We start from the raw sequence: 27,596 nt of genomic DNA on the forward strand, positions 1-27,596 counted from the left end.
AAAGGAAAAGAGTAGTTTCAGGAAAAACAGCACTTCCTGGGTGGATTTTCCTCAGGTTTTCACCTGCAATATCAGTTCTGTTATACTCACAGACAATAATTTGACAGTTTTGGAAACTTTAGAGTGTTTTCTATCCTAATCTGTCAATTATATGCATATTCTAGCTTCTGGGCCTGAGAAATAGGCAGTTTACTTTAGGCACGTTTTTGATTTAAACATCAAAATACTGCCCCCTAGCTTAAAGAGGTTAATCAAAATGCATTCCAGCTGACTATCTCATGAAGCTGGTTGAGAGAATGCCAAGAGTGTGCAAAACTGTCATCAAGGCAAAGGGGGGCTACTTTGAAGAATCTAAAATATATTTTGATTTGTTTAACACTTTTTTGGTTACTACATGATTCCACATGTGTTATTTCATATTTTTGATATCTTCACTATTATACTACAATGAAGAAAAACCCTGGAATGCGTAGCTGTGTCCAAACTTTTGACTGGTATTGTCTGGATTTGAAATGCCTTAAACTGTTGTTTAGGTCTGTCCTCTCTCAAAGTTATGGCGATTGTGACTACAGACGGTATCTTGATGCATGGATGGAATAAAATCGATGAAAACTGTCTTCCACCACTTCTACCGTGAGACCTGAGTCCGAGCCAGCAACCTGTACACAGCATCCCAGTCAAAGCTATCAACTGCCTTTTCTCTCATGCCTTTTCTGATTATGGAGATAGGATCTCCTTTGGACGGGATCTGTCACAATGCCAGATTCGTACCCGTTACCCAGACTGGACAACTGCATCGACACTGTAGGTGGTGCTAAGTATGTAACTAAGTTGGACCTCTTAAAAGGTTACTGGCAGGTTCCGTTAACTTCACGTGCTTCTGAGATTTCTGCCTTTGTGACCCCAGACAACTTCCTACAGTACTCAGTCATGGCTTTTGGGATGCGAAATGCACTAGCCACTTTCCAACGACTGGTTAACTCTATTAGCTGGAGTTCCCAATTGTAGTGCATATCTTGATGATCTAGTGATTTATTCGTCTGAGTGGTCAAATCATGTTGACTCTCTAAGGGTAGTATGTGAACGGTTGGCAGCTGCTTCTCTAACCCTGAACTTGGCAAAGTGCGAGTTTGGGAAGGCTACTGTTACCTATCTCGGTAAAGAGGTTGGCCATGGACAGGTGCGCCCTGTTGATGCCAAGGTCTTGGCTATAACTGCATTCCCCGCACCTACCACCAGACGAGAGCTACGCAGCTTTTTAGGGATGGTTGGCTACTACCTTAGTTTCTGTCAAAATGTCTCTGCGGGTAGTTGCTTCATTAACCGATTTGCTCAGTCCAGCTCTCGTATGAGTGGTCCCATGATTGTAAAATAGCTTTTGAATCTGCTAAAGGTCTCTTATGTAATACCCCTGTACTTGCTACTCTGGATTTTAAACAACCATTTAAACTGGAGGTAGATGCTAGTGCCAGAGGTGCTGGTGCTGTTCTACTGCAGCAGGACAAGAGTGGAGTGGATCATTCCGTTTGTTTGTTATTTTTCGCGTAAATTGAACAAATGTCAGACTATGCGACAATAGAACAAGAAGCTCTTGCTTTGTTGTTGGCCCTGCAATACTTTGAAGTATACATTGGTTCCAGTGCCCTACTGGTGATTGTATATACTGATCATAACCCTTAGTGTTTCTCCACCGGATGTACAACCAGAACCAGTGCCTAATGCCTTGGGCCCTTATTGTGCAAAATTATAATTTGGAGATACGGCATAAAAAAGGTTCTGAAAATGTATTAGCAGATGCTGTCTCGTGTGTAAAAATGATGATTTTAGTAAGGTTGACTTTGTTGTTGATCTTGTGGGTATTCATTGTAATACTTTGGGTCGCAATCCCCTCCTAGGGTTGCTCTTTTAAGGGTGGGAGTGTTACGGATACAGGTATCCTGTGTGTGTATTTCTTTTCTCTCCTCCTCACAGGTGGCAATCATTCCCCAATCAGTTGCTAATCAGAAGACACACCTCCTCCTGTTTCCATTACCCTAACACATTCCCTTTCCCTTGGTTTAAAAACCCTGTCTGTTGTTTGCTCGAGAGCTCAATCTCATCTGTCTGTAGATCACTTGTTCGGTTTTTGTCACTTTGTCCCCACCTGGGAGTGTTGGTTTTGTTATGGTGTTTGTTTGATGATGGGAAAAGGGGGTACCAAGATATGTATGCCCATGGGCGACCTTACCCGTAGGAATACTTTGTATAAAAACACTAGTTAGAACTGGGCGGACCACCCACTGTATTTTTGGTTGGTTAGTTAGCTGTTGTTAAAGTAGGCTAGTCTAGCTTAGGGGTGTTTTTGGATACTTATTATTTATTTCCTTGGGTCCAGATCAGCCCCTTATCCTGCTCCCCCCATTACCGTGTGTTTTACAATAAACCATGTGTTTGACGGTAATTTAATTGTCTGTGGTTATTTCGTTCTCAGTCTTACTTTTCCACTATTATAATTTGCATGAGTCATGTTACGGGTCTCGCTACCACCCCCCCTAGATTGTCGGGCCAAAAGGGATTCGTAACAACTTGTAAACATAATCATGTTTGAATCACCCCTGTTCTCTGGTTCTAAATAAATTAACCACGATGGACATGGTTAATGTCACGTATCTGGCTATTTATAAAACATTTTGGAAAGGGGAGCAAAGACATGTCTTAACCCTCACTTCCAACACAGACACTTGGATACAAGAGACAACCTATTGTCTAGTTTGTTGGTGGTTTCAAACTGGTTGGTCTGATCACAGGACAGGACAACCCCTTCCTCTCAGCCTTGAGTGCCTAAACTAACCAACGGCGCACACACAAAACCTACATAAAAAGTGCTTACATACAATGCAAGGTGACCACTTGGTTACCTTTTTTAATAACCCCTCAGGACAAACCCCTTCATAAATCGCAGTTTTAAGTAGAGTTCGATGCAAACCGCCCTACATCTACTACAATATAGAATGGGGTCTAGAGAGGCGCGACTTTGATGTTGAGGTAACAGTGAACTAACAATGTTTATGCAGATTTAGCCTTGGGTTTACGGTGTTATCTACTGTATACCATGAGTGAAAAGACCATTTTAAAAAACTAACCACAACCAACACATACCATTTCCTCTCAACCTCCTCCTCCTCCCCCCCTATTTCAACTATTTCCTGACAACTTAGTCTTAACATAACTACAGCCCCCCCCCCCCCCCCCCCCCCCCCCCCCACACACAAATTCTATCCCCACAAAATCAGTACCTCACAAAGCCTGTTTACAACCACCTGGTTATGTATTTTAATTACCACTGGACACCTCCCCATCATAAATCAAAAGGGTGCGCAATTCAGTTTGACACAAACCACCTAACTACTGTGGCAGCCACTTGCCCCACTTTACCCAACGCTTCAACATCCCATTAGGCTCTTTTTATTTTTTTAAATTAATTTTATTGATCGGATTTCGTCAATCGGATGGGATTCAATCTTAGAATTGGGTATTTCAAAACTGAACATTTTATTCTGATCATTCAAAGTTGTAGTTGCATTTTTCAAAACTCCAAGGTAGTGGGATTAGGTTAGTTTTGATGCAGAACATCTGGAAAATCTTGATCCCACAGGAAGAGTAGATTCAGGGTGGATTTAGAAAGTTGAAAGCCACTAAAACCGAGGATTTTAAATAAAAACAAGGACATTCTTACATCTGAAAACCAAAGCTTACTAATTTTATTAAAAGATTTCATTGTTAAACTTATGGGTATAAGTCAGTTTTTATATTGAGAAGTGTCAAATAAATGAATGTACTTACTTACCGTTTCTTCTTTGCTGCGCAGGCTACACAGAGAAGTAGCACAAGCTGGTGAGGGAAACCGCTGGACTTGCACAAAATGGAATATAACGTTGCGGATGAAGTTTGGAATGACACGATTGCATGTGTACAACATCTAAAGACCTGCATCACGATACTGAGAGCGTGTTTCTAAAAGCACATATTTGGGTGTTTTTGGATATGCTTTTTGGATGCCCGCACACTGCACAACGAGCAAGTCTATCACGTAAGTTTCTCAAAAATAAGTAAAAATCACAAAAAAAGTGTCTTCACCCTTTTATAACATGCCATTAACATCAAAAATACAGATTAGGTTGAAAAATAGCAACATTCTCCTTTAAAGGTCTTCAACTCATAAACTGAACATTGATAATTTGACAAAAAGTGAGATCTACAAGGAGCAAATGAGGGCCCAAATATCTAGCGAAGTTATTTCACACAGGAAAATAAATATTGTTGTCGTATCTTAGATCAAGCACTAAAACACATTTCTAATCGGCATGTAGTCTGTGCTGTTTGGTTAGCCATCAAGAAATCTGCTCAAGTAAATGCTTTCATTTAATGTCACAACGCCATTCCATATCCCAAACTGAACTTGAATTAAAACAAGTAAATGAGAAACCATGCCTCTTCAACAGATGGTGGAACACTAAATGAGAAGGCACATAATCATGTAATCATCCTAACATTACTGATGCACTGACTACATGGTCACAAAACAATAACAATTCTAAGATTGCTTACTTCTGTAAAGTACAATTATGATATAGTTTATGATGAAAGTGTAAAATATGATTACATTTCAGTTAAACAATACCTAAAACAATTAGATTAGCAATTTTAAACCAAAGTTTAAAACTAAGTCCTGATCAAGAGAGCTGTTCCATCATATTATATCCATAATGTAAATACCTTTCACAGCCAAGATGCAACATTCACCCACCAAAAACCCTTGAGGGAACATCCCAACTGAACTGCAAAGCATAAATCACTTAAACTGAATACCTACATGTTGTATTCATGAATATTCCTAGAACATAGAGTTGTGTATGGCAGTCACTTTGACAATCCACCTATTTTCTCCATGAGGAACAGAATGTGCTCTTCCAGTTGATCAATCTGTGAAAGAGAAGGGGGTTCAAAACATGTTGGTTCTACACTTTGGGCAGAAGATGGTCCTTAACACTAGAACCGCCGGGGCATACTAATCCAGGCCAATGTCGCACCCTTGTCGTGTCTATTTTAACAGTCTAATAAATCAATTTAATATACACCATCACAAAGAAACTCATCATTTCGTTTAGGCAGGTCTTAAAAAACAAAGTATTTCAAAAGAACAGCATATTTAAAGTTATGTAACAAGTCTGTGCTTAGGCTATATGCTGCCACGGCTGCTCACGTGTGTAACGCATGAAAGAGAGGTTATTCTACAAAAAAAGTGATCAAAAAGAACCCTTGAGTTGTTTGGCAAACGTAGGTGTTTCAGAAACCATAGAATCTGCTCTTTTTTTTTTGTGGTGAAGTCTTCAATTTTTTGTCAATTACACTGTTCAGTCTCTTCATTCACAATTGATAATATTGTCAACCACCAGAATATTGTCTATTTAATCTTGCCATTATGCTACTTATTATTTTTTGTGTGGAATTAGTTTTGATATAGTTCAGGTGTACTTTCAATGGGCATTATGAGATGGGCAACTAACTGTTGAGTGTCCTCGTAAAACTGCTTATAACAAACTCTGCGGTATTGAAATTCTCACAACGTAAGTCTGTGAAAGACTTATTTAGGAAAAGTCAAGGACGGTGGGGGACATGACTAAAAATGACAGCGATATTACAATTGTTAAATCACGACGCTCAAAAGACCATGTTCAAAAGACGTTGGCTGTTCTAGTGTTTTAATTAAGGTTCAATGAATGAGATTTCACAGAATCAAATCAATGGATAGCCAGTGCACAAAAAATACATTTTACTGTACAGGTGCATCAACGCTGGGACTGAGAGACAGAAACTGAATGTCACCACTAGCCTTAATCACTGTTCTAGCCCGGCTACCACTCGGTACGCTACCCTTCCCCCTAGAGACTACTGCCCTATGTACATTGTTAAATAACTATGGTTCATCCTATACAACTACTGCTGTACACAGCTTTTCTATTCATATACTGGTCATACTGTCTTACACTATTACAGTCGTGGCCAAAAGTTTTGAGAATGACAAATATTAATTTTCATAAAGTCTGCTGCCTCAGTGTCTTGATATTTTTGTCAGATGTTATTATGGAATACTGAAGTATAATTACAAGCATTTCATAAGTGTCAAAGGCTTTTAATTGACAATTACATGAAGTTGATGCAAAATAGTCAATATTTGCAGTGTTGACCCTTCTTTTTCAAGACCTCTGCAATCTGCCCTGGCATGCTGTCAATTAACTTCTGGGCTGATGGCAGCCCATTCTTGTATAAATCAATGCTTGGAGTTTGTAAGAATTTGTGGGTTCTTGTTTGTCCACCCACCTCTTGAGGATTGACCACAAGTTCTCAATGGGATTAAGGTTTGGGGAGTTCCCTGGCCATGAACCCAAAATATTGATGTTTTGTTCCCCGAGCCACTTAGTTATCACTTTTGCCTTATGGCAAGGTGCTCCATCATGCTGGAAAAGGCATTGTTCGTCACCAAACTGTTCAAGGATGGTTGGGAGAAGTTGCGCTCGGAGGATATGTTGGTACCATTCTTTTCTCGTGGCTGTGTTCTTAGGCAAAATTGTGAGTGAGCCCACTCCCTTGGCTGAGAAGCAACCCCACACATGAATGGTCTCAGGATGCTTTGCTGTTGGCATGACATAGCACTGATGGTAGCGCTCACCTCGTCTTCTCCGGACAAGCTGTTTCTGGATGCCCCAAACAATCAGAAAGGGGATTCTGAGAAAATGACTTTACCCCAGTCCTCAGCAGTCCAATCCCTGTACCTTTTGCATAATATCAGTCTGTCCCTGATGTTTTTCCTGGAGAGAAGTGGCTTCTTTGCTGCCCTTCTTGCCACCAGGCCATCCTCCAAAAGTCTTCGCCTCACTGTGCGTGCAGATGCACTCACACCTGTCTGCTGCCATTCCTGAGCAAGAACTGTACTGGTGGTGCCCTGAATCAACTTTAGGAGACGGTCCTGGAGCTTGCTGGACTTTCTTGGGCGCCCGAAGCCTTCTTCACAACAATTGAACCGTTCTCCTTGAAGTTCTTGATGATCCGATAAATGGTTGATTTAGGTGCAATCTTACTGGCAGCAATATTCTTGCCTGTGAAGCCCTTTTTGTGCAAAGCAATGATGATGGCATGTGTTTCCTTGCAGGTAACCATGGTTGACAGAGGAAGAACAATGATTCCAAGCACCACCCTCCTTTTGAAGCATCCAGTCTGTTATTTGTACTCAATCAGCATAACAGAGTGATCTCCAGCTTTGTCCTCGTCAACACTCACACCTGTGTAACCTCTCTGGGATATACGGGACGGTAGCGTCCCAACTGGCCAACATCCATTGAAAATGCAGTGCGCCAAATTCAAATAAATTACTATAAAATTGTAACTTTCATGAAATCACACATTCAAGATACCAAATTAAAACTACACTTGTTGTGAATCCAGCCAACATGTCAGAGTTCAAAAAGGCTTTTCGGCGAAAGCAAACGATGCTATTATCTGAGGATAGCACCCCAGTAAACAAAGACAGAAAAGCATATTTCAGCCCTGCAGGCGCGACACAAAACGCAGAAATAAAGATATAATTCATGCCTTACCTTTGACGAGCTTCTTCTGTTGCCACTCCAATATGTCCCATAAACATCACAAATGGTCCTTTTGTTCGATTAATTCCGTCGATATATATCCAAAATGTCCATTAATTTGGTGCGTTTGATCCAAAAAAATAACCGGTTCTAAGTCACGCATCTCATAAGATACCTGTAACCATTGTCCAAACATGTCAAACTACTTTCCTAATACAACTTCAGGTATTTTTTTACGTAAATAATTGATAAAATTGAAGACGGGATGATCTGTGTTCAATACCGGAGGAAAACAAAGTGGAGCGAGCTTTTCAGGTCACGCGCCTCTAACAAAGAGTACACTTCTCTCTACCCTCGTTCTGAACAGTGCTGCTTCTTCATTTCTCAAAGGAAAAACCTCAACCAATTTCTAAAGACTGTTGACATCCAGTGGAAGCGATAGGAATTGCAGGAAAGTCGATTAGAAATCTGGATTCCCAATGAAAACACATTGACCAAAAAAATAAACAATCTAAACGGTTTGCCCTCGGGATTTCTCCTGCCAAATAAGTTCTGTTATACTCACAGACATGATTCAAACAGTGTTAGAAACTTCAGAGTGTTTTCTATCCAATACTAATAATATGCATATCCTGGCTTCTGGGTCAGAGTAGCAGGCCGTTTACTTTGGACACACTTTTCATCCGGACGTGAAAATACTGCCCCCTGTCCCAAAGACGAGAATCACTGACACGTCAGCTGGTCCTTTGTGGCAGGGCTGAAATGCAGGGAATTGTTTTTATTTGGGATTCAGTTCATTTGCATGGCAAAGAGGGACTTTGCAATTAATTGCAATTAATCTTCATAACATTCTGGAGTATATGCAAATTGCCATCATACATACTGAGGCAGCAGACTTTGTTGAGAATAACACAAATATGTATTTTCACACGTTTGGCCACGACTGTGCAGTGCATTTGGAAAGTATTCAGACTCCTTCCCCTTTTCCACATTTTGTTACATTACAGCCTTATTCTAAAATGGATTTAAACATTTTTTAAAGGCCTCAATCTACACACACACACAATACCCCATAATGACAAAGCGAAATTCTTGCAGGAAGAGACTTGGTGGTTCCAAACTTATTCCATGTAAGAATGGAGGCCACTGTGTTCTTGGGGACCTTCAATGCTGCAGAAATGTTTTGGTACCCTTCTGTTCCACGACACAATCCTGTCTTGTAGCTCTGCGAACAATTGCTTTAACCTCATGGCTTGGTTTTTGCTTTGACATGCACTGTCAACTGTGGGACCTCTCTCACCTCAACAGCCAGTAGTGCCATTCCACAGCTGGTAATTTCATTTAAGATGGTCATTTTCATTTCCCCCCCCCATTTAAATACATTTTAGAATAATAACAAAATGTGGAAAAAGTCAAGGTCTCTGACATTGCTCGTTCTGATATTTCCTAATTTTTGGGAAGACTGTGTGTGTGTTTATTTTATTGCACTGTTGGTTCTAGAAACACTCATTTCAATGTACCTGCAAATTTGTGTACACGACCAATAAACTTTGATTTGATTGAACAAAATCAATCAAATTCTGGAGCCCTAATTTGAGAGTAAAATATAGCAACAATCTTTCTTGGATGTGTCAGATTAAACAATGTATTTATTTACTTGAATCATATCATATCATTAGCACTGTGAATTACTTTATAAGTAATTTTTTCTACTACGTGACAAAGTAACAATTACTGTGTGACCAAATCATGGCCTGGTGCCACCACCTGAATATGTTAGTAGCAATAGTAGAAAAATGTGTTTCACCTTTTGCACCAAGTCCCGGCAGCAGCATGGAGAGGCATAATCTGGAGAACAAATACTGGAGTCAGTGCTTAACCAACAGCTAGGTGAAATGTGCCAATAATGTGTCAAAGTGATCAAGTAAGCAGTATCTGATGAGTCATTTGGACATACCATTCACACTTTTTGAGCAAATTAGGCTCTGTGGTTCCTTGGGTTCAATATTCGTCGGGGCAGCATAATCTGAAAATACATAAGATTTACAGCTCATCTAAAAGGTTTAATGTGCAATATTTAATTAGAAGATACTACAAACACAATGAGCAAGATGCAAAAAACAAAACAAATGGTTACATTGCCCAAGACATTGCCACAGTGTGGTGATCCTGGAGCAGTCTAGGGGTTAAGTGCCTTGCTGAAGAGCACAACAGCAGGAAATGCCATCTATGATACCTAGAATAGCATCAGATTTTCCTGTCACACATGGGATTCGAACTGGAAACCGTCCAGTTGTAGGCCTTTCTAACCTCTAGGCTCCCTGCCACACACTATAATATCCTTTTGATACGGTCTATTAGTACCATAAGAACACGGATATCTGAACTGACACACCAGTTACTGGAGCTGTGGCCGGCGTGACTGGAGCTGTGGCCGGCGTGACTGGAGCTGTGGCCGGCGTGACTGGAGCTGTGGCCGGCGTGACTGGAGCTGTGGCCGGCGTGACTGGAGCTGTGGCCGGCGTGACTGGAGCTGTGGCCGGCGTGACTCGAGCTGTGGCGATGATGGGGGTCTTGGTCTTGCCTGGCTCCTGTCTGCGGGTCTTGGCGCTGCCAGTTTGTGTGCTCTGCAGGCCCTCTAGGATCATAGTGTTGAGGTGGCCCCCGCCTCGCTCTATTTGGAGGGTGACTGACAGCAGGTTGGAGTTGCCATCAAAGTCCTGGACAGAGGCCAGCACGCCGTCACTCAGCAGGGCACTGAAAAGCTCCAGGACCTCTACGGGCCACACTGACGGGAAATGCTCCTTACCTACAGCAGGGCCAGGGCCAAGCAGACAGACAACATGATACAGACTGACAGGTATCATCTCAGAGCACTTGTTAAATACAAGGATGAAGACTCAGAAACAAGACAAATCAGTCACACAGGCAGTTGACAGGAAGACACAAGTCATAGATCATATCCCTCTTTATCTACAGAAAATGAGTGCCACAGAAACTAGACAGACCAGTCACACAGACATAGATCACATCTCAAAGTGCTCCTACAGGCCCAGACAGACAACGGGACAAGATCACAGCTACAGGGCTAGGCATTAACTTCAGACTGTGCAGTTGCCTTCTGCCTTGTGTGACCCCTCTTACCTGTGAGGGCACAGCGGGCAATCTGGAAAGGGAGCTCCAGGAACTCTGTGGGGATGGGCAGAATGCTGGCGAAGGGGAGCTTCTCGGAGTTGCCGTAGTCAGCATAGATAACACTGGCCTCAGTCTCTGTGGTCTCCAGGAACACGGCTCTGTACCAATTCTTATCACCTGTGGGGTGAAACAACAATAGCTCTCCTCATCTAGAGGAATGTAGTCTACATGTACAGCGCCACTGAGATTGTGTAAAAAATGAGGGATTGAGCCATCCGTTGACAGGTGATGGACAACAGAGATGACTGTCCATAAAAAAAAACTCACAATGTTTGCCTTTGTACCGTATGCAGCTCATCCAAAAATAGTTGACTTGAACAACTTTTGAAGGACAAAAAGAGAATGAATTCATATTCGATTTCATCCATGTTCATGTGGCTATAGTCAAAAGGAATGGATAGTCCATATTTCATACAATCAGGTCAGTACTTCCACACACTAATGGCCATTGTTTTCAGGCTGGTTGTATTGGTGCTAGCTAGGTACCGAGCTAAAGCTAGCTACCCCAGAAGTCCAACAAATGATGCTTTATTACAAACGCGGTATTGTAAACACATTGTTCCTGGCCAGTGTTTGCACAGCTTTGACTGTGCTACTGTATATTTTTTAACACGCAAAGACCCAAACGGCGTTCCATAGTATGTATGTCGTGAAGCTAATAGCAGTGACGCTATTACTGTGTTACTCCGGTAGGGCAACATCTGAAAAATAGCGCACTTGGTAGTGTGTAACGGTGCTCGACCAGTCGGCGAAAGCCAACATCATTCACGACAGAGAACGGTTGATTGTCAAGGGCAATGAATTCCATTATCTTGGCTTTAATGTATTTCGCCTTTGAGTTGTCTCGCTGAAATTGTCTTCCTCTTACAAATGACTGCTCGACTTGTTGACTGCTCGATCCACACAACAGACATTGTGGGCTAGGTTAGGAATGCTGTGTTGCACGTGTAGCGCAACATTTTACGTGGCGTCCTTATGTCATGTACCAACATTAAATAGGTATGTAAGGTAGCTTCAACATCGGTTTTTAAAAATCGGCATTAAACTAGACATCAGCCGATACCGATGTTGGCATTTTGAGCTAATATTGGACGATTCTCGATATGTTCATCGATATATCGTGCATCCCTACTTTACATGTGTTTATATACTGAACAAAAAATATAAATGCAACATGTAAAGTGATGGTCCCATGTTCCATGACCAGAAATGAACCTTTCAGCAGGACAAAAACCTAAAACATAAGGCCAAACATACGCAAGAATTGCTGACCAAGACAAGATTGAATGTTCCTGACAGGCCCAGTTACAGTTGACTTAAATCGGCATGAAAATCTACAGCAACACTTAAAGGGCTGTCTAGGAATGATCAACAACCAACTTGACAGAGCTTGCAGAATTTTACAAGGAATAATATGCAAATATAGTACAATCCAGGCGTGCAAAGCTCTTAGAAACCCAGAAAAACCTACCGCTATAATCACTGCCAAAAGTGATTCTAACATATATTGACTCAGGGGTGTGAATACTTACAGTGGACACACTTACTCATTCAAGGGTTATTCCTTTTTTTTCCTTTCTTTTTTTAAACTATTTTCTACATTGTAGAATAATAGTGAAGACATCAAAACTATGAAATAACACATATGGGATCATGTAGTAACCAAAATATATTTGATATTCTTCAAAGTAGTCACCCTTTACAGCTTTGCACACTCTTGGCTATCTCTCAACCAGCTTCATGAGGTAGTCACCTTGAATGCATTGTTAAAAGTTAATTTGTTAATTTCTTTCCTTCTTAATGCGTTTGAGCCAGTTGTGTGTGACAAGGTAGGGTTGGTATACCGAAGGTAGCCCTATTTGGCAAAGTCCATATTATGGCAAGGAACAGCTCAAGCAAGCAAAGCGAAACGACAGTCCATCATTACTTTAAGACGTGGTCAGTCAATCTGGAACATTTCAACTTTGTACATTTTCAACTTTGTAAGTTCCATCAAGTGCAGTTGCAAAAAAACATTAAGCACTATGATGAAACTGGCTCTCATGAGGACAGCCACAGGAATGGAAGACCCAGAGTTACCTCTGCTGCAGAGGATAAGTTCATTAGAGTTAACTGCAGCTCAGATTGCAGGCCAAATAAATGCTTCACAGAGTTCAAGTAACAGCACATCTCAACATCAACTGTTCAGAGGAGATTGCGTGAATCAGGCCTTTATGTTCGAATTGCTGCAAAGAAACCACTACTAAAGGACACCAAGAAAAGGAGACTTGCTTGGACCAAGAAACACGAGCAATGGACATTAGACCGGTGGAAATCTGTCCTTTGATCTGGAGTCCAAATGTGAGATTTTTGGTACCAACCGTGGTGTCATTGTGAGATGCAGAGTAGGAGAATGGATGATCTCTGTGGTGTTATGGTGTGTGGGTGCTTAGCTGGTTTCGGTGTCTGATATACACGGATCAAAAAAAATTAAGGGAACACTAAAATAACACATCCTAGATCTGAATGAATACTTATTAAATACTTTTTTCTTTACATAGTGTAATGTGCTGACAAGAAAATCCCAAAAATGATCAATGGAAATCAAATTGATCAACCCATGGAGGTCTGGATTTGGAGTCACACTCAAAATTAAAGTGGAAAACCACACTACAGGCTGATCCAACTTTGATGTAATGTCCTTAAAACAAGTCAAAATGAGGCTCAGTAGTGTGTGTGGCCTCCACGTGCCTGTATGACCTCCCTACAATGCCTGGGCATGCTCCTGATGAGGTGACGGATGGTCTCCTGAGGGATCTCTTCCCAGACCTGGACTAAAGCATCCGCCAACTCCTGGACAGTCTGTGGTGCAACGTGGCGTTGGTGGATGGAGCGAGACATGAATGGGTGTGTATTTTAGCAGTGAGAGTGCATGTGTGTGTGTGCAAAGTCCTGTCCACAAGTTGATGAAAGTGTGTGTGTGTGTGTGTGTGTGTGTGGGGGGGGGGGGAACGACGACTCCTCACCTGAAAACTGGGCACAGCATGCAGCTCCTGGAATGGGTTTGCACCGACTAGGCAAGGCCTTGGTGGTGCAGTATACAGCCAAGTCCATCATCACACTCTTCAGTCTCTCCACATACACTAGACCACACACAGACATAAATTAGTGTTCATACCGTATACACAGAACATTTGTGGGTGAGTCTGGTGTAATTGTACACCTGTAAGAATTGACATGGTTTTCTGTAGACACAAACAACGAGAGAAGTGAGAGAAAGAGTCCTCACCATGGCTGGGGTTGAAAAGGTAGAATAGACTGGGGCTGACAACGGCTGCTATGCAAGGCTGGAAGGTCTCATTGCGAGGCAGCTCCACCGTTCTCCAGTCCAGAGGGAATTTGTCTGCTGAGGTAGATATCGTTCATCTGATTAGCATTACTAGCGTTAGCATTGATTGACTAACGGTTTCCTTGGCTGATGTCCTTAAATACAATTATTTCCATAGCTCACAAGTCACCCCTCCACCCCACACATATGCATTAGGGCTGACCCCAATTAGTAGACTGGTCAATTGTTTGGTTGTTGGTCGACCAGACACAAAAATATGTCAACTAATCCATAGCGGAGGCCTAGACTAAAATCCAATTTATGCTTGATGGAGAATTGTGGCCGAAGGCTCCATATGTGACACAATTGCAGAGCCTCCAGAGACATGCATGGGACAAATCAAATCGCAGTACCGCATCGCAATTCGCTTCCCAAATTTTGTAGCAATGGGTAAGGCTCTGTGTAACGCCGCATTGACATGATTGGTTGATGGTAGGTGAGAGTGGTACATCCTGTAGAAAACAAACTTACTTCCTTGCCAACAGCTCTGCACTGCTCCACGAAGCTCAAGAAATAGGAATGCCCTGACTTCCGCTGAGGCCATATCACCGTAAATGCTGCATGGACAACGCAGACGTCGGCTTAACCATGCGCCCAGATGCACAATGTAATTCTCTCTATCCAGAATGCTCTCTTTCGACAATGTGCATATGTGGGAACTCCAAGATTGTTGGAAAAGTATTCCAGGAGTATTCCAGGAGAAGCTGGTTGAGAGAATGCCAAGCGTGTACAAAGCTGTCATCAAGACAAAGGGTGGCTACTTTGAACAACCTCAAATATACAATATATTTGGATTTGTTTAACACTTTTTTGGTTACTACATGATTCCATATGTGTTATTTCATAGTTTTGATGTCTTCACTATTATTCTACAATGTAGAAAACAGTAAAAATAATGAAAAACCCTTGAATGAGTATGTGTTCTAAATCTTTTGACCGATAGTGTATTTAAAAAATCTTCCCAGCCCTCTCCTTTTCGATAACCACTCAGCGTGAAATGGGAAAGATATCAAGTGGAAGTGACAAAATAGGTCTTCCTGATGACTTCTTATCAGTGCTGGACTTGGACTGAAATAGGTTCCGGTACTCATTTTGGGTACTGGTACGGTCTATATTTAGGTGCAGGAGTGCCACAAAGTTTTGAGTTAATATTCTAAGAGGAACAAGAGCTAAAGCATTATAAAGCTCCGGTGCGCTCCTGCCCAAGTTAGGCATGGCTCCTTATCCCTGGCACAAATAGCCTACAACTGTGTCTGTCCTGGCTCAAATCAAAATCAAATTTTATTTGTCACATGGTTAGCAGATGTTAATGCGAGTGTAGCGAAATGCTTGTGCTTCTAGTTCCGACAATGCAGTAATAACCAACAAGTAATCTAGCTAACAATTCCAAAATTACTACCTTATAGGCACAAGTGTAAGGGGATAAAGATTATGTACATAAAGATATATGAATGAGTGATGGTACAGAGCGGCATAGGCAAGATACGGTAGATGGTATTGAGTACAGTATATACATATGAGATGAGTATGTAAACAAAGTGGCATAGTTAAAGTGGCTAGTGATACATGTATTACATAAAGATGCAGTAGATGATATAGAGTACAGTATATACGTATACATATGAGATGAATAATGTAGGGTATGTAAACATTATATTAGGTAGCATTGTTTAAAGTGGCTAGTGATATATTTTACATAATTTCCCATCAATTCCCATTATTAAAGTGGCTGGAGTTGAGTCAGTGTGTTGGCAGCAGCCACTCAATGTTAGTGGTGGCTGTTTAACAGTCTGATGGCCTTGAGATAGAAGCTGTTTTTCAGTCTCTCGGTCCCAGCTTTGATGCACCTGTACTGACCTCGCCTTCTGGATGATAGCGGGGTGAACAGGCAGTGGCTCGGGTGGTTGTTGTCCTTGATGATCTTTATGGCCTTCCTGTGACATCGGGTGGTGTAGGTGTCCTGGAGGGCAGGTAGTTTGCCCCCGGTGATGCGTTGTGCAGACCTCACTACCATCTGGAGAGCCTTACGGTTGTGGGCGGAGCAGTTGCCGTACCAGGCGGTGATACAGCCCGACAGGATGCTCTCGATTGTGCATCTGTAGAAGTTTGTGAGTGCTTTTGGTGACAAGCCTAATTTCTTCAGCCTCCTGAGGTTGAAGAGGCGCTGCTGCGCCTTCTTCACGATGCTGTCTGTATGGGTGGACCAATTCAGTTTGTCTGTGATGTGTACGCCGAGGAACTCAAAACTTACTACCCTCTCCACTACTGTCCCGTCGATGTGGATAGGGGGGTGTTCCCTCTGCTGTTTCCTGAAGTCCACAATCATCTCCTTAGTTTTGTTGATGTTGAGTGTGAGGTTATTTTCCTGACACCACACTCCGAGGGCCCTCACCTCCTCCCTGTAGGCCATCTCATTGTTGTTGGTAATCAAGCCTACCACTGTTCCGCAAACTTGATGATTGAGTTGGAGGCGTGCGTGTCCACGCAGTCGTGGGTGAACAGGGAGTACAGGAGAGGGCTCAGAACGCACCCTTGTGGGGCCCCAGTGTTGAGGATCAGCGGGGTGGGGATGTTGTTGCCTACCCTCACCACCTGGGTGCGGCCCGTCAGGAAGTCCAGTACCCAGTTGCACAGGGCGGGGTCGAGACCCAGGGTCTCAAGCTTGATGACGGGCTTGGAGGGCACTATGGTGTTAAATGCCGAGCTGTAGTCGATGAACAGCATTCTCACATAGGTATTCCTCTTGTCCAGATGGGTTAGGGCAGTGTGCAGTGTGGTTGAGATTGCATCGTCTGTGGACCTATTTGGGCGGTAAGCAAATTGGAGTGGGTCTAGGGTGTCAGGTAGGGTGGAGGTGATATGGTCCTTGACTAGTCTCTCAAAGCACTTCATGATGACGGAAGTGAGTGCTACGGGGCGGTAGTCGTTTAGCTCAGTTACCTTAGCTTTCTTGGGAACAGGAACAATGGTGGCCCTCTTGAAGCATGTGGGAACAACAGACTGGGATAAGGATTGATTGAATATGTCCGTAAACACACCAGCCAGCTGGTCTGCGCATGCTCTGAGGGCGCGGCTGGGGATGCCGTCTGAGCCTGCAGCCTTGCGAGGGTTGACACATTTAAATGTTTTCCTCACGTCGGCTGCAGTGAAGGAGAGTCTGCAGGTTTTGGTTGCGGGCCGTGTCAGTGGCACTGGAAACGTTGCTCGCCAGCACAAGCTTCTGGCCGTACCCAAGTTAATAGTTGATACAATGTTTCAAGTTTGTTGCAGACAGGCCCATGTGTAGCCAATGTGATTTATAGGATAAATATATATATTTTTAAATGGGCTATATGTAGGCTATTACATAGTTGTGGCAATGGAAGTTACTTTTTAGGTTTGTACAATTTTTTATTTAGATTGGGATAGAATTTTGATTAATCACATGACAATGGTTGAGATATGAAGACGTTATTATAAATGAAATGGTTTCATGAAAATGTGCTTATGAAAACCAGAACTGGCACACAAATCATTTCGGTAGATATGGTAAGATAAATTAGCATTCCACTTGAGAAAAGTTGCAGACTCTTACCGGCAACTTAATGAAAGTAATGGCGGAATCTGCGAAAGCCAGCAGGAGAATAGTTGGATCAGGTAAAAGAAAACAAATATTCTGGTTATCTAGATCTCTGCCCTTAAGGCATTGGTCTTATTTCATCAAACCGTAAGGTCAATGCATATAGTTGATTTGATTAAAACACACTATATGAAAAAATACACATTTAAAAATGTTCACCAATCAATTGGTCAAGGCCAGCCCTGATGTGCACAGACATTACAATTAGGAAGTCACATGGAAATGTTAAATTCCAGAATCAATTAAATGTCTTACTGAATGATTTACTGTCCTGTACCGTCAACCTGATAGGAGTGATATTTTAAGGGATGGGACTGGGTGTCAGATTATTTTTCATGCAGTTTGTAATCCTGTGAGATTGACAATGTTGTACTAGCAATAGCTTCAATATGCGCGTAGGGAGTCAGATACTTGGTAAAGTAGCTAACAAAAGGAGTTAAGGTTTGATGTAAATGTTATACAGACATTTGATGACTGACAGTCGCTGCTGGGATTTCTTTGTTACGTCTGTGGTGAGCTTGTGGTCTATTGGTATTCAGAGGTATTTCCATTTATGGTGGTAGGACCTTTGTAGGATTTGTTTCATTATGTCAGTAAGTATGAATTGGCATTGTCTTGCTGCCATCTTGTCTACACTGTCACAATCAGAAACAACTGTCCCAGAGTATCTTGTTTCTCATGGTTTGAAAGTCTTTAGGTGCTTTTTGTCAAACTTCAAGCGGGCTGTCATGTGTCTTTTACTGAGGAGAGGGTTACGTCTGGCCACTCTGATTGGTGGTGTGCAGCAGAGATGTTTCTCCATCTCCACAGAGGAACTCCGGAGCTCTGTCAGAATGACCATGAGGTTCTTGGTCACCTCCCTGACCAAGGCCCTTCTCCCCCGATCGCTCTGTTTGGCCGGGCGTCCAGCTCTAGGAATTGTCTTGGTGGTTTGAAACATCTTCAATTTAAGAATGATGGAGGCCACTGCGTTCTTGGGGACCTTCAATGTAGATGCTGCAGAAATGTTTTGTGCCTCGACACAATCCTGTCTCAGAGCTCAACAGATAATTCCTTTGACCTCATGGCTTGCTTTTTGCTGACATGCACTGTCAACTGTGGGACCTTATATAGACAGGTGTGTGCCTTTCCAAAATACATCCAAATCTTTTGAATTTACCACAGGACTCCAGTTAAGTTGTAGAAACACCAAGGATGATCAATGGAAACAGGATGCACCTGAGCTCAATTTCAAGTCACATAGCAAACCCGCTGAATATTATGCAAATAAGGTAACTTGTTTTTTTTGCAAAAATTTCTAAAAACCTGTTTTCGTCTTGTAGGGTATTTGTAGGGTATATAACATTATATCTGAATGACCGACTGACGTTAATCTCCTCTTGAAACAGACTGATATCTGGGACCAATGACGTCTCACACTCTCAGAAACCCTACATGATCTTTAAGCTTTCCGTCTAGCCTATCATAACCATGCCTTGTTTTGTTGTATAGGGTATTTATTGTGTGTGGATTGATGAGGGAAAAAATATTTTAATCAATTTTAGAATACAGCTGCAACTTAAAATGTGGGAAAAGTCTAGGGGTCTGAATACTTTGTGAAGGCACTGTACATACTTATTTTGCCATAACCTTACCAATGTTTCAGGAAAAATGATAAATTACTCCTTATCAAACCACATTTACTGAATCATGATTTACTTGTATTGATGGCAGGCGTGTTGGAATTCGAGTTGATATTTCTAAGTTGCGCTTGAATTTATTAGCAACAAATATTGTATGACGGCACGAGTAAAGACAAACAAGAGATATTTGATAAACATAAATTGTTCTTGTAAAAGTGTGTGGCACTGGCAATGTGACTGAATTAATTGGTTCAGCACTGTCATGTAAGCTCATGCTGAAATAAAATGGAGAATTGTTTGATCTGAAGGCAAGACATGGACAGACAGATGAACTGTGACATTGCAGCCAATCTTGAGCTGTTGTCCAAAAAAGTTATTTTATTACACAAGCTAGGTTTCCATCTACTTGTCGACACATTTTCAATCAAATGATACAGATTTAGTTTTGTCAACATTTAAGAAAGTCCACTGACAATTTGCTATTTCCATCAGGCTCATCATGAGTTTTTTTTATCCGACAGGTACTTGACTTTAAAAATGGTTGGATGGAAACATGGTTACAGTCTATTCTTGATACCGAAAATACAGTAAATCTAACTCACCAGATGCAGTTCCATCGGATCCAAATGGGATGGACACCGGCTGCCGAGCACTAGCCTTGCTCTGATTGTTTTTCTTGACCTGCTTCTCAGTGGGCGGCTCATTTTCATTGGCGGCTGCGGGTTTGGGTGGTCCCACACTAGTGGTGGTGTCTCTCTGAATGGCAGGCTTCTGCTGGGGGATTTTAGGGACAGTGGGAACGGATTTAGCAAGGGCCTGGCTCTGTCCAGGGGCTTTGGCCAGCTGTTCTGAGAGCAGTGTGGTGGCCACGTTTTGACCACTGCTGTCCAGTTGAAGTCCGTAGCCTCGCTCTGTGATGAAGAGGACACGTGCATGGAGCTGCTGGCCCACACACAGGGCCTGGAAGCGGACTATAGACTCAGCACTCCACTGGGGGCTCAGAGGCTCAACACCTACAGGGATTGGGGGAAGACTATTTTATAGTCATGACTTGCTATGTTTTTCCACATTGACATTTGCAACAGTTTCTCACCATATTCATATGAGCAGGTTTGAAAACAATTAGAATTTTATGAATGAGGATATCATGAACAAAATCCCAAAAATCCTGCAAATACACAAACATGTACATACAATCTTCTCTTTGTGCAAGACCGGGTTAAAAATGTTCTGTATTTACTTAACTGTATTAACTTTTTTTACTGCTCTAGTAGTTATTATTGCTTGGATAACTTTAATAATTTACATGGTCCGCACTGCACAGAACAGTAATAATGATCACTTTAGTATCACCGTGAATCATTGTAATGGTTGTTAGTGTCAATTAAGTCAGTAAGGTATGGGCTGCCAACTGGAGATTTGACATGAATTAAAATGTAATTCATTCACACAGTAATGGTTAATGTATAACACCAGTTAGATGACAGATAACTTACCGGATAACGTAATAAAACATGAGATAATGTAATAACCTTTCACTTTACATTATAAGTTATGCTACCACAGGTTTTTGTTACGTTATCATGGGAGTAACAACTTGATGAATAGCATTATCTTTAACTGAACATGTAGCTAATAACATAGCAAAAGCTATGTTTATGTATTACTCTGTTTGTGCCAAATCGCATCTGCTCTATGTGGGGGTTGTAACCAATAGGGTCCATCTGCGTTGTCATCTCTCAGAGCAGTCAAACCTGTGTCTCTTGTTACCTTGCTATGGGGCGGCACACGTAGCCTTGAGGTTAGAGGGGCAGACCTTTGAATCCTGGGTCTCATGGGAAAAATCTGGTGGATGTGAATCGGCAACTGGAGGGTTGCTGGTATCTAATTCTAGATTTAATCTCCTGCCGTTGTGCTCTCGAGCAAGGTACAAGCACAAAATGGTTTCAAGAAGTCATCTTTATCTCAGGGGAGTGTAAAACAAGGTTCCTCAACATGCAGGTGAGGTTCAAACCTTTGACCACCCCCTCCTAGCGGACACCCATCCGGGCACAGACTGGATTCAAAACTAGCTCTCAAGCAAGGTTACTCATCATGATACACAGCCTGTTGTGGGTCTGGCGTGTCAGGGTTTGGGTACTGTGACGTCACAAAGACAAGCTCCGGTTGAACAGTGGCCAAGTAAAGAAGTGTTATAGTGGTATTTTGAAAATCTCTTTCCACTAGACCGGTTTCAGTGTGCGCTTGTGAGTTTCTATTTATGAGCATTCAGTTACTTTTGGGTGTGTGTGTATGATTGTGCACATTTCAATGTGTGCTTGCGAGTGTGTTTATATAGAAGTATTCCGGGAAGATGTGCATGAGTTTGTGTTTGTAACTAGCAGTATATGCATCAAATTGGAAGTAGTAATACATAAAAACATTCATCAAAAAAGTTATTATATTATTCATCAAAAAAGTTGTTAATCACCTGATAACATTACAACCACCGGATAATGTAATAACTTATTACATTAAAAACCTGTAAAGTTTGACAATGTAGAAAAGTTACTACTTTAACCGTCATACACACACACCTGCTAGCCAGCAGCGGATAGCCAGGAAGTGGTGTTTGAGGAGCCCGGGGGTGATCGCTCTGAGGTGGGCTTGTTCGACATCACTGGTGTTGCCATAGTCCACAAAATACACCCGGGCTTTACTGCCAGCCCACACACCCTGCACCATACCACGGTACCATGCCCCATCTCCTGTGGAGGGAGAGCACACACACCAGTATTAATTAACCATAATATACAGTTTCCGACTACATTCACTGCACCAGTGGGAGTAAGAGAGAGGGCCTTTGAGTCCTTGGTGATATTTTTACTACTCCATATAGTATGATAGATATTCAGTTCGAGTGGCGTTCGATTAATCTCGTAGTTTGTTCTTACCAGAGAACAGAGCGCAGCAGGGCTCGCCCACACTAGGGGTGAAAGGGGTGATGTCTGCCTCACAGTGCCGCTTCAGCTCAGCCCCCAGCTCCGCTAGAACCTGCAGGTCTTACAACACAAACAGATATCGCTGATGATGCAATGTCAATTACAGTGAAAACAGGGAATGTATAAAACACATAAAAAAGGTGAATATAACGTGTACCATATTTAACCGTGTCTAACATTCAACTATTTCAAATACTTTTCTGAGTGTTTTATTAGGGAAATCAGTAAATTGAAATAAATTCAGTAGGCCCTAATACATGGATTTCACAACCGGAAATACAGATTTGCATCTATTGGTCACATAACTTTTTTTTTTAAAAGGTAGAGGCGTAGATCAGAAAATCAGTCCGTATCTGGTGTGCCCACCATTTGCCTCATGCAGTGCTGTTGATTGTGGCCTGTGGTCCCACTCCTCTTCAATGGCTGTGCAAAGTTTCTGGATATTGCCAAGAACTCGAACAAGCTGTCCTGCACGTCTATCAAAAGCATCCCAACATGCTCAATGGGTGAAGTGTGGTGAGTATTGCAGGCCATGGAAGAACTGGGAAATTGGGTACAGATCCTTGCGACATGGGATCGTGCATTATCATGCTGAAACATGAGGTGATGGCAGCGGATGAATGGCACGACAATGTGCCTCGTCACGGCATCTCTGTGCATTCAAATTGCCATCGATAAAATGCAATTGTATCTGTTGTCCGTAGCTTATGCCTGCCCATACCATAACACCACCGAAACCATCTGCCCGGTATAGTTGAAACCGTAATACATCCGTGAAGAGCACACTTCTCCACCGTACCAGTAGTCATCGAAGGAGAGCATTTCCCACTGAAGTCAGTTACGACGCCGAACTGAAGTCAAGACCCTGGTGAGGATGACGAGCAAGCAGATGAGCTTCCCTGAGACAGTTTGCACAGAAATTCTTCAGTTGTGCAAATCCAGAGTTTAATCTGCTGTCCTGGTGGCTGGTCTCAGACTATTGCGCAGATGAAGCCAGTCCAGGTCCTACACATCCGGCGTGGTTACACATGGTCTGCTGTTGTGAGGCCGGTTGGTGGTACTGCCAAATTCTCTAAAACGACATTGGAGGCAGCTCATGGTAGAGAAATGAACATTCGATCTGGCAACAGCTCTGGTGGACATTCCTGCAGTCAGCATGCCAATTGCACACGCCCTCAAAACTTGAGACATATTTGGCATTGTGTTGTGTGACAAAACTGCACATTTTAGGGTGGCCTTTTGTTGTCCACAGCACAAGGTGCACCTGTGTATTGATCGTGCCGTTTAATCAGCTTCTTGGTATGCCACACCTGTCAGGTGGATGGATTATCTTGGCAAAGGAGAAATGCTCACTAACAGGGATGTAAACAAAATTGTGCACAAAATTTGAGAGAAATAATATTTTTGTACATATAGAACTTGTCAGGGATCTTTTACTTCAGGTCATGAAAAGCTTGTGACCAACACTTCACATGCTGCTTTTATACTTATGTTCAGTGTACACTGCAATTGTATGTAGTGGTATAGAAGCGAAGTTTTAACTCAACATATCATCACTTAAGAAACCATATGTCATTGGAAATGCATTCTGAGGTGAGGCTCCCACAGCCTCTTTTATTTTGTATCCCTTTTACTCCATTACGTGGTATCCAATTGGTAGTTACAGTCTTGTCTCATCGCTGCAACTCCCGTACGGACTCGGAAGAGGCGAAGGTTGAGCGCTGCGCGTCCTCCGAAACACAACCCAACCAAGCCGCACTGGTTCTTGACATAATGCCCACTTAGCCCAGAAGCCAGCCACACCAATGTGTTGGGGGGAAAAACTGCATCTGGCAACCTTGTCAGCGTGCACTGCACCTGGCCTGCCACAGGAGTTGCTAGTGCCCGATGGGACAAGGACATCCATGCCGGCTAAACCCTAACCCGGACGACGCTGGGCCAATCGTGCGCCGCCCCATGGGTCTTCCGGTCGCGGCCGGCTGCGACAGAGCCTGAACTCGATCCAAGAATCTCCAGTGACACAGCAATCAAATCGAATTGTATTTGTCACATACACATGGTTAGCAGATGTTAATGCGAGTGCAGCGAAATTCTTGTGCTTCTAGTTAATCTAACAAATTCACAACGACTACCTTATACACAAATGTAAAGGGATGTATAAGAATATGTACATATAAATATATGGATGGGCCATGGCCGTGCAGCATAGGCAAGATGCAGTAGATGGTATAGAATACAGAATATAAACACGAGATGAGTAATGTAGGATGTAAAGATTATTAAAGTGGCGTTATTTAAAGTTACTAGTGATATTAAAGTGGCCAGAGATTTGAGTATGTTGGCAGTAGCCACTGTTAGTGATGGCTGTTTAACAGTCTGACGGCCTTGAGATTGAAGATATTTTTCAATCTCTCGGTCCCAGCTTTGACGTACCTGTACTGACCTAACCTTCTGGATGATTTGGGGGTGAACAGGCAGTGGCTCAGTTAGTAGTTGTCCTTGATTATATTTTTGTCGTTCCTGTGACATCGGGTGCTGTAGGTGTCCAGGAGGGCAGGTAGTTTGCCCCCGATGATTCGTTGCTCAGAACGCACCAATCTCTGGAGAGCCTTGCGGTTGTGGGCGGAGCAGTTGCCGTACCAGGCGGTGATACAACCCGACATGATAGTCTCAATTGTGCAGCTGTAAAGGTTTGTGAGTGTTTATGGTGACAAGACAAATTTCATCAGCATCCTGAGGTTGAAGAGGTTCTGTTGCGCCTTCTTCACCATGTGGTCTGTGTGGGTAGAGCATTTCAGTTTGTCCGTGATGTGTATGCTGAGGAACTTTACACCTTCTCCACTGCTGTCCCGTCGATGTGGATGGGGGGTGCTCCCTCTGCTGTTTCCTGAAGCCTACGATCATCTCCTTTCTTTTGTTGACGTTGAGTGAGAGGTTGTTTGCCTGATTGAATATGTCCGTAAACACACCAGCCAGCTGATCTGCGCATGCTCCAAGAACGTGGCTAGGGATGCCGCCTGGGCCGGAAGCTTGCGCGGTTTAACACGTTTGAATGTTTTACTCACGTTGGCCAGGGAGAAGGAAGTGAAGGAGAGCCCACAGGCTTTGGTAGCAGGCCGTGTCAGTGGCACTGTATTGTCCTCAAAGCGAGCAAAGTTGGTTAATTTGTCTGGGAGCAAGACGTCGATGTCCGTGACGGGGCTGGTTTTCATTTTGTAATCCGTGATTGACTGTAGACCCTGCCACATACGTCTCGTGTTTAAGCCATTGAATTGCGACTCTACTTTGTCTCTATACTGAAGCTTTGCTCTTTTGATTGCCTTGGAGGAAATAGCTCCACTGTTTGTATTCGGTCATGTTTCCAGTCGCCTTGCCATGATTAAGAGGTGATTTGCGCAATGCTGCCATCAATTCACAGTCTCTGGTTAGGGAAGGTTTAATAGTCACAGTGGCTAAAACATCACCGATGCACTTGCTAATAAACTTGTTCACCGAGAAAGTGTAATTTAGGAAGCCTTGTTCTCAGATTAGCTTTGTTAAAATCCCCAGCTACAATAAATGCAGCCTCAGCATGTATGGTTTCTGGCTTACATAGCTAGCACTGCCTTAGACCAGTGCGCCACTCAGGAGACCTACACTCCCTCATTCTAATCTAGTAAAATCTCACTCCTACTGTGAGATGTTTAGAATGCCTGTACCTTCTTGGTTATATTTGTAGCAGTAGAACTCTCCAGGATTCTCCATCACACTGACCACCAGTGCCACCATCTGGCCCTCAGTAGGAAGCTCAGCACATGTCCACTGTAGCTTCTCTGCCACAGCAGGCTTGGCCACTGCGAGACAAAGAAATGGAATAGCAAGGGTGAGATACTCCCATACAACTAAAAGGCCCCTAATTTTGAGAAGAACAGTAAACAAATGCAAGATATCACCGTCATCATTGTGGACACGCTTCAAAACTAGCAAAGTTCATCTAGCTTTGATCAATGGCCTTTTCAACAACATAGCCTTCATGCCAAACTATTGACACACTATGCAATCTATAGCCTGTCTAGCCAACCGGTTTGTTGTAGCAAAGCGTATCACATTCTTGTTTCATACATAATGTGCAGGACATGCAGCAGGTATCAGTATTTGCTTTCTCAAATGGGAGCCATACATTCATCAGAATTTCACTCAGCTTGACCTGGCTGATAGCAACAGTATCTAACTGGAAGGGTCCCTTCTTAGACCAGGCAACTTTAAAGAATACCTCTTCAGTACCTCTTCAGCGTGGTGGTAAAGCCCACGGCTCCCACAACAACGCGTGTGCAGTTCCCACACATGTGGAAACAAACATGCAAATGCACTTTTTTAGACCAATAATGATGTCAGCAAAAGACTGCAGTTAAGAACATTGGGCCAGTAACTGAAAGGTCGCTAGGTCCAATCCCCGAGCCAACTAGGTGAAAAAAAAATCTGCCAATGTGTTCTTGAGCAAGGCATTTAATCCTAATTACTCGTGTAAATCGCTCTGGATAAAAGTGTCTGCGAAATGAATAATCAAATGTACATGTAGGAATGGTAGGCTATAGACTTATGGGCACAACGAGAAATGTATACACGTTTCAACGTACAATCAGGGTTCTCCTTAGGTGATGCTGATGTAGGCCTAAAATCAAGGGTTCTCCTTAGGTGATGCTGATGTAGGCCTGAAATCAAGGGTTCTCCTTAGGTGATGCTGATGTAGGCCTAAAATCAAGGGTTCTCCTTAGGTGATGCTGATGTAGGCCTAAAATCAAGGGTTCTCCTTAGGTGATGCTGATGTAGGCCTAAAATCAAGGGTTCTCCTTAGGTGATGCTGATGTAGGCCTAAAATCAAGGGTTCTCCTTAGGTGATGCTGATGTAGGCCTAAAATCAAGGGTTCTCCTTAGGTGATGCTGATGTAGGCCTAAAATCAAGGGTTCTCCTTAGGTGATGCTGATGTAGGCCTGAAATCAAGGGTTCTCCTTAGGTGATGCTGAAGTAGGCCTAAAATCAAGTTGGAGCGTTAAGTATTTTTGAAACACCCGTTACTGCCATTTCCTGAAACCTAGGTCTTGGGATGGGCAGTATGTGGTATTTTACGATATACCGGTGTTGATCTACGCACCAGTGTGGATTTTTATTGTACCTACTATAACGATAAGTGTGCTTGCTGAAAGCATATT

General features: G+C 42.7%; 1 protein-coding gene across 3 annotated transcripts in view; it reads right to left on the bottom strand.

Moving 5' to 3' along the window:
* Positions 1-4,107: 4,107 nt before the first annotated feature.
* The window catches only part of tdrd1 (tudor domain containing 1), an 87,966-nt gene continuing 64,477 nt past the window's right edge, over positions 4,108-27,596 (bottom strand). For 2 of the 3 annotated variants that reach the window (XM_021575467.2, XM_021575466.2), the window contains exons 16-26: positions 26,105-26,239; positions 22,359-22,466; positions 22,002-22,172; positions 20,028-20,438; positions 14,086-14,202; positions 13,823-13,939; positions 10,767-10,934; positions 10,018-10,431; positions 9,580-9,648; positions 9,430-9,470; positions 4,108-4,962 (exon numbers count right to left, since the gene is read on the bottom strand). In XM_021575467.2, coding sequence (XP_021431142.2) covers positions 4,900-4,962; positions 9,430-9,470; positions 9,580-9,648; positions 10,018-10,431; positions 10,767-10,934; positions 13,823-13,939; positions 14,086-14,202; positions 20,028-20,438; positions 22,002-22,172; positions 22,359-22,466; positions 26,105-26,239 — 1,814 coding nt within the window. In that variant the 3' untranslated portion in view covers positions 4,108-4,899. The remainder of the gene's footprint in view (positions 4,963-9,429; positions 9,471-9,579; positions 9,649-10,017; positions 10,432-10,766; positions 10,935-13,822; positions 13,940-14,085; positions 14,203-20,027; positions 20,439-22,001; positions 22,173-22,358; positions 22,467-26,104; positions 26,240-27,596) is intronic. The other variant, XM_036955615.1, reaches the window with a different exon arrangement.

The sequence above is a fragment of the Oncorhynchus mykiss genome, chromosome 20 (genome assembly GCF_013265735.2).
Source record: "Oncorhynchus mykiss isolate Arlee chromosome 20, USDA_OmykA_1.1, whole genome shotgun sequence".
Classification (NCBI taxonomy): Eukaryota; Metazoa; Chordata; class Actinopteri; order Salmoniformes; family Salmonidae; genus Oncorhynchus; species Oncorhynchus mykiss.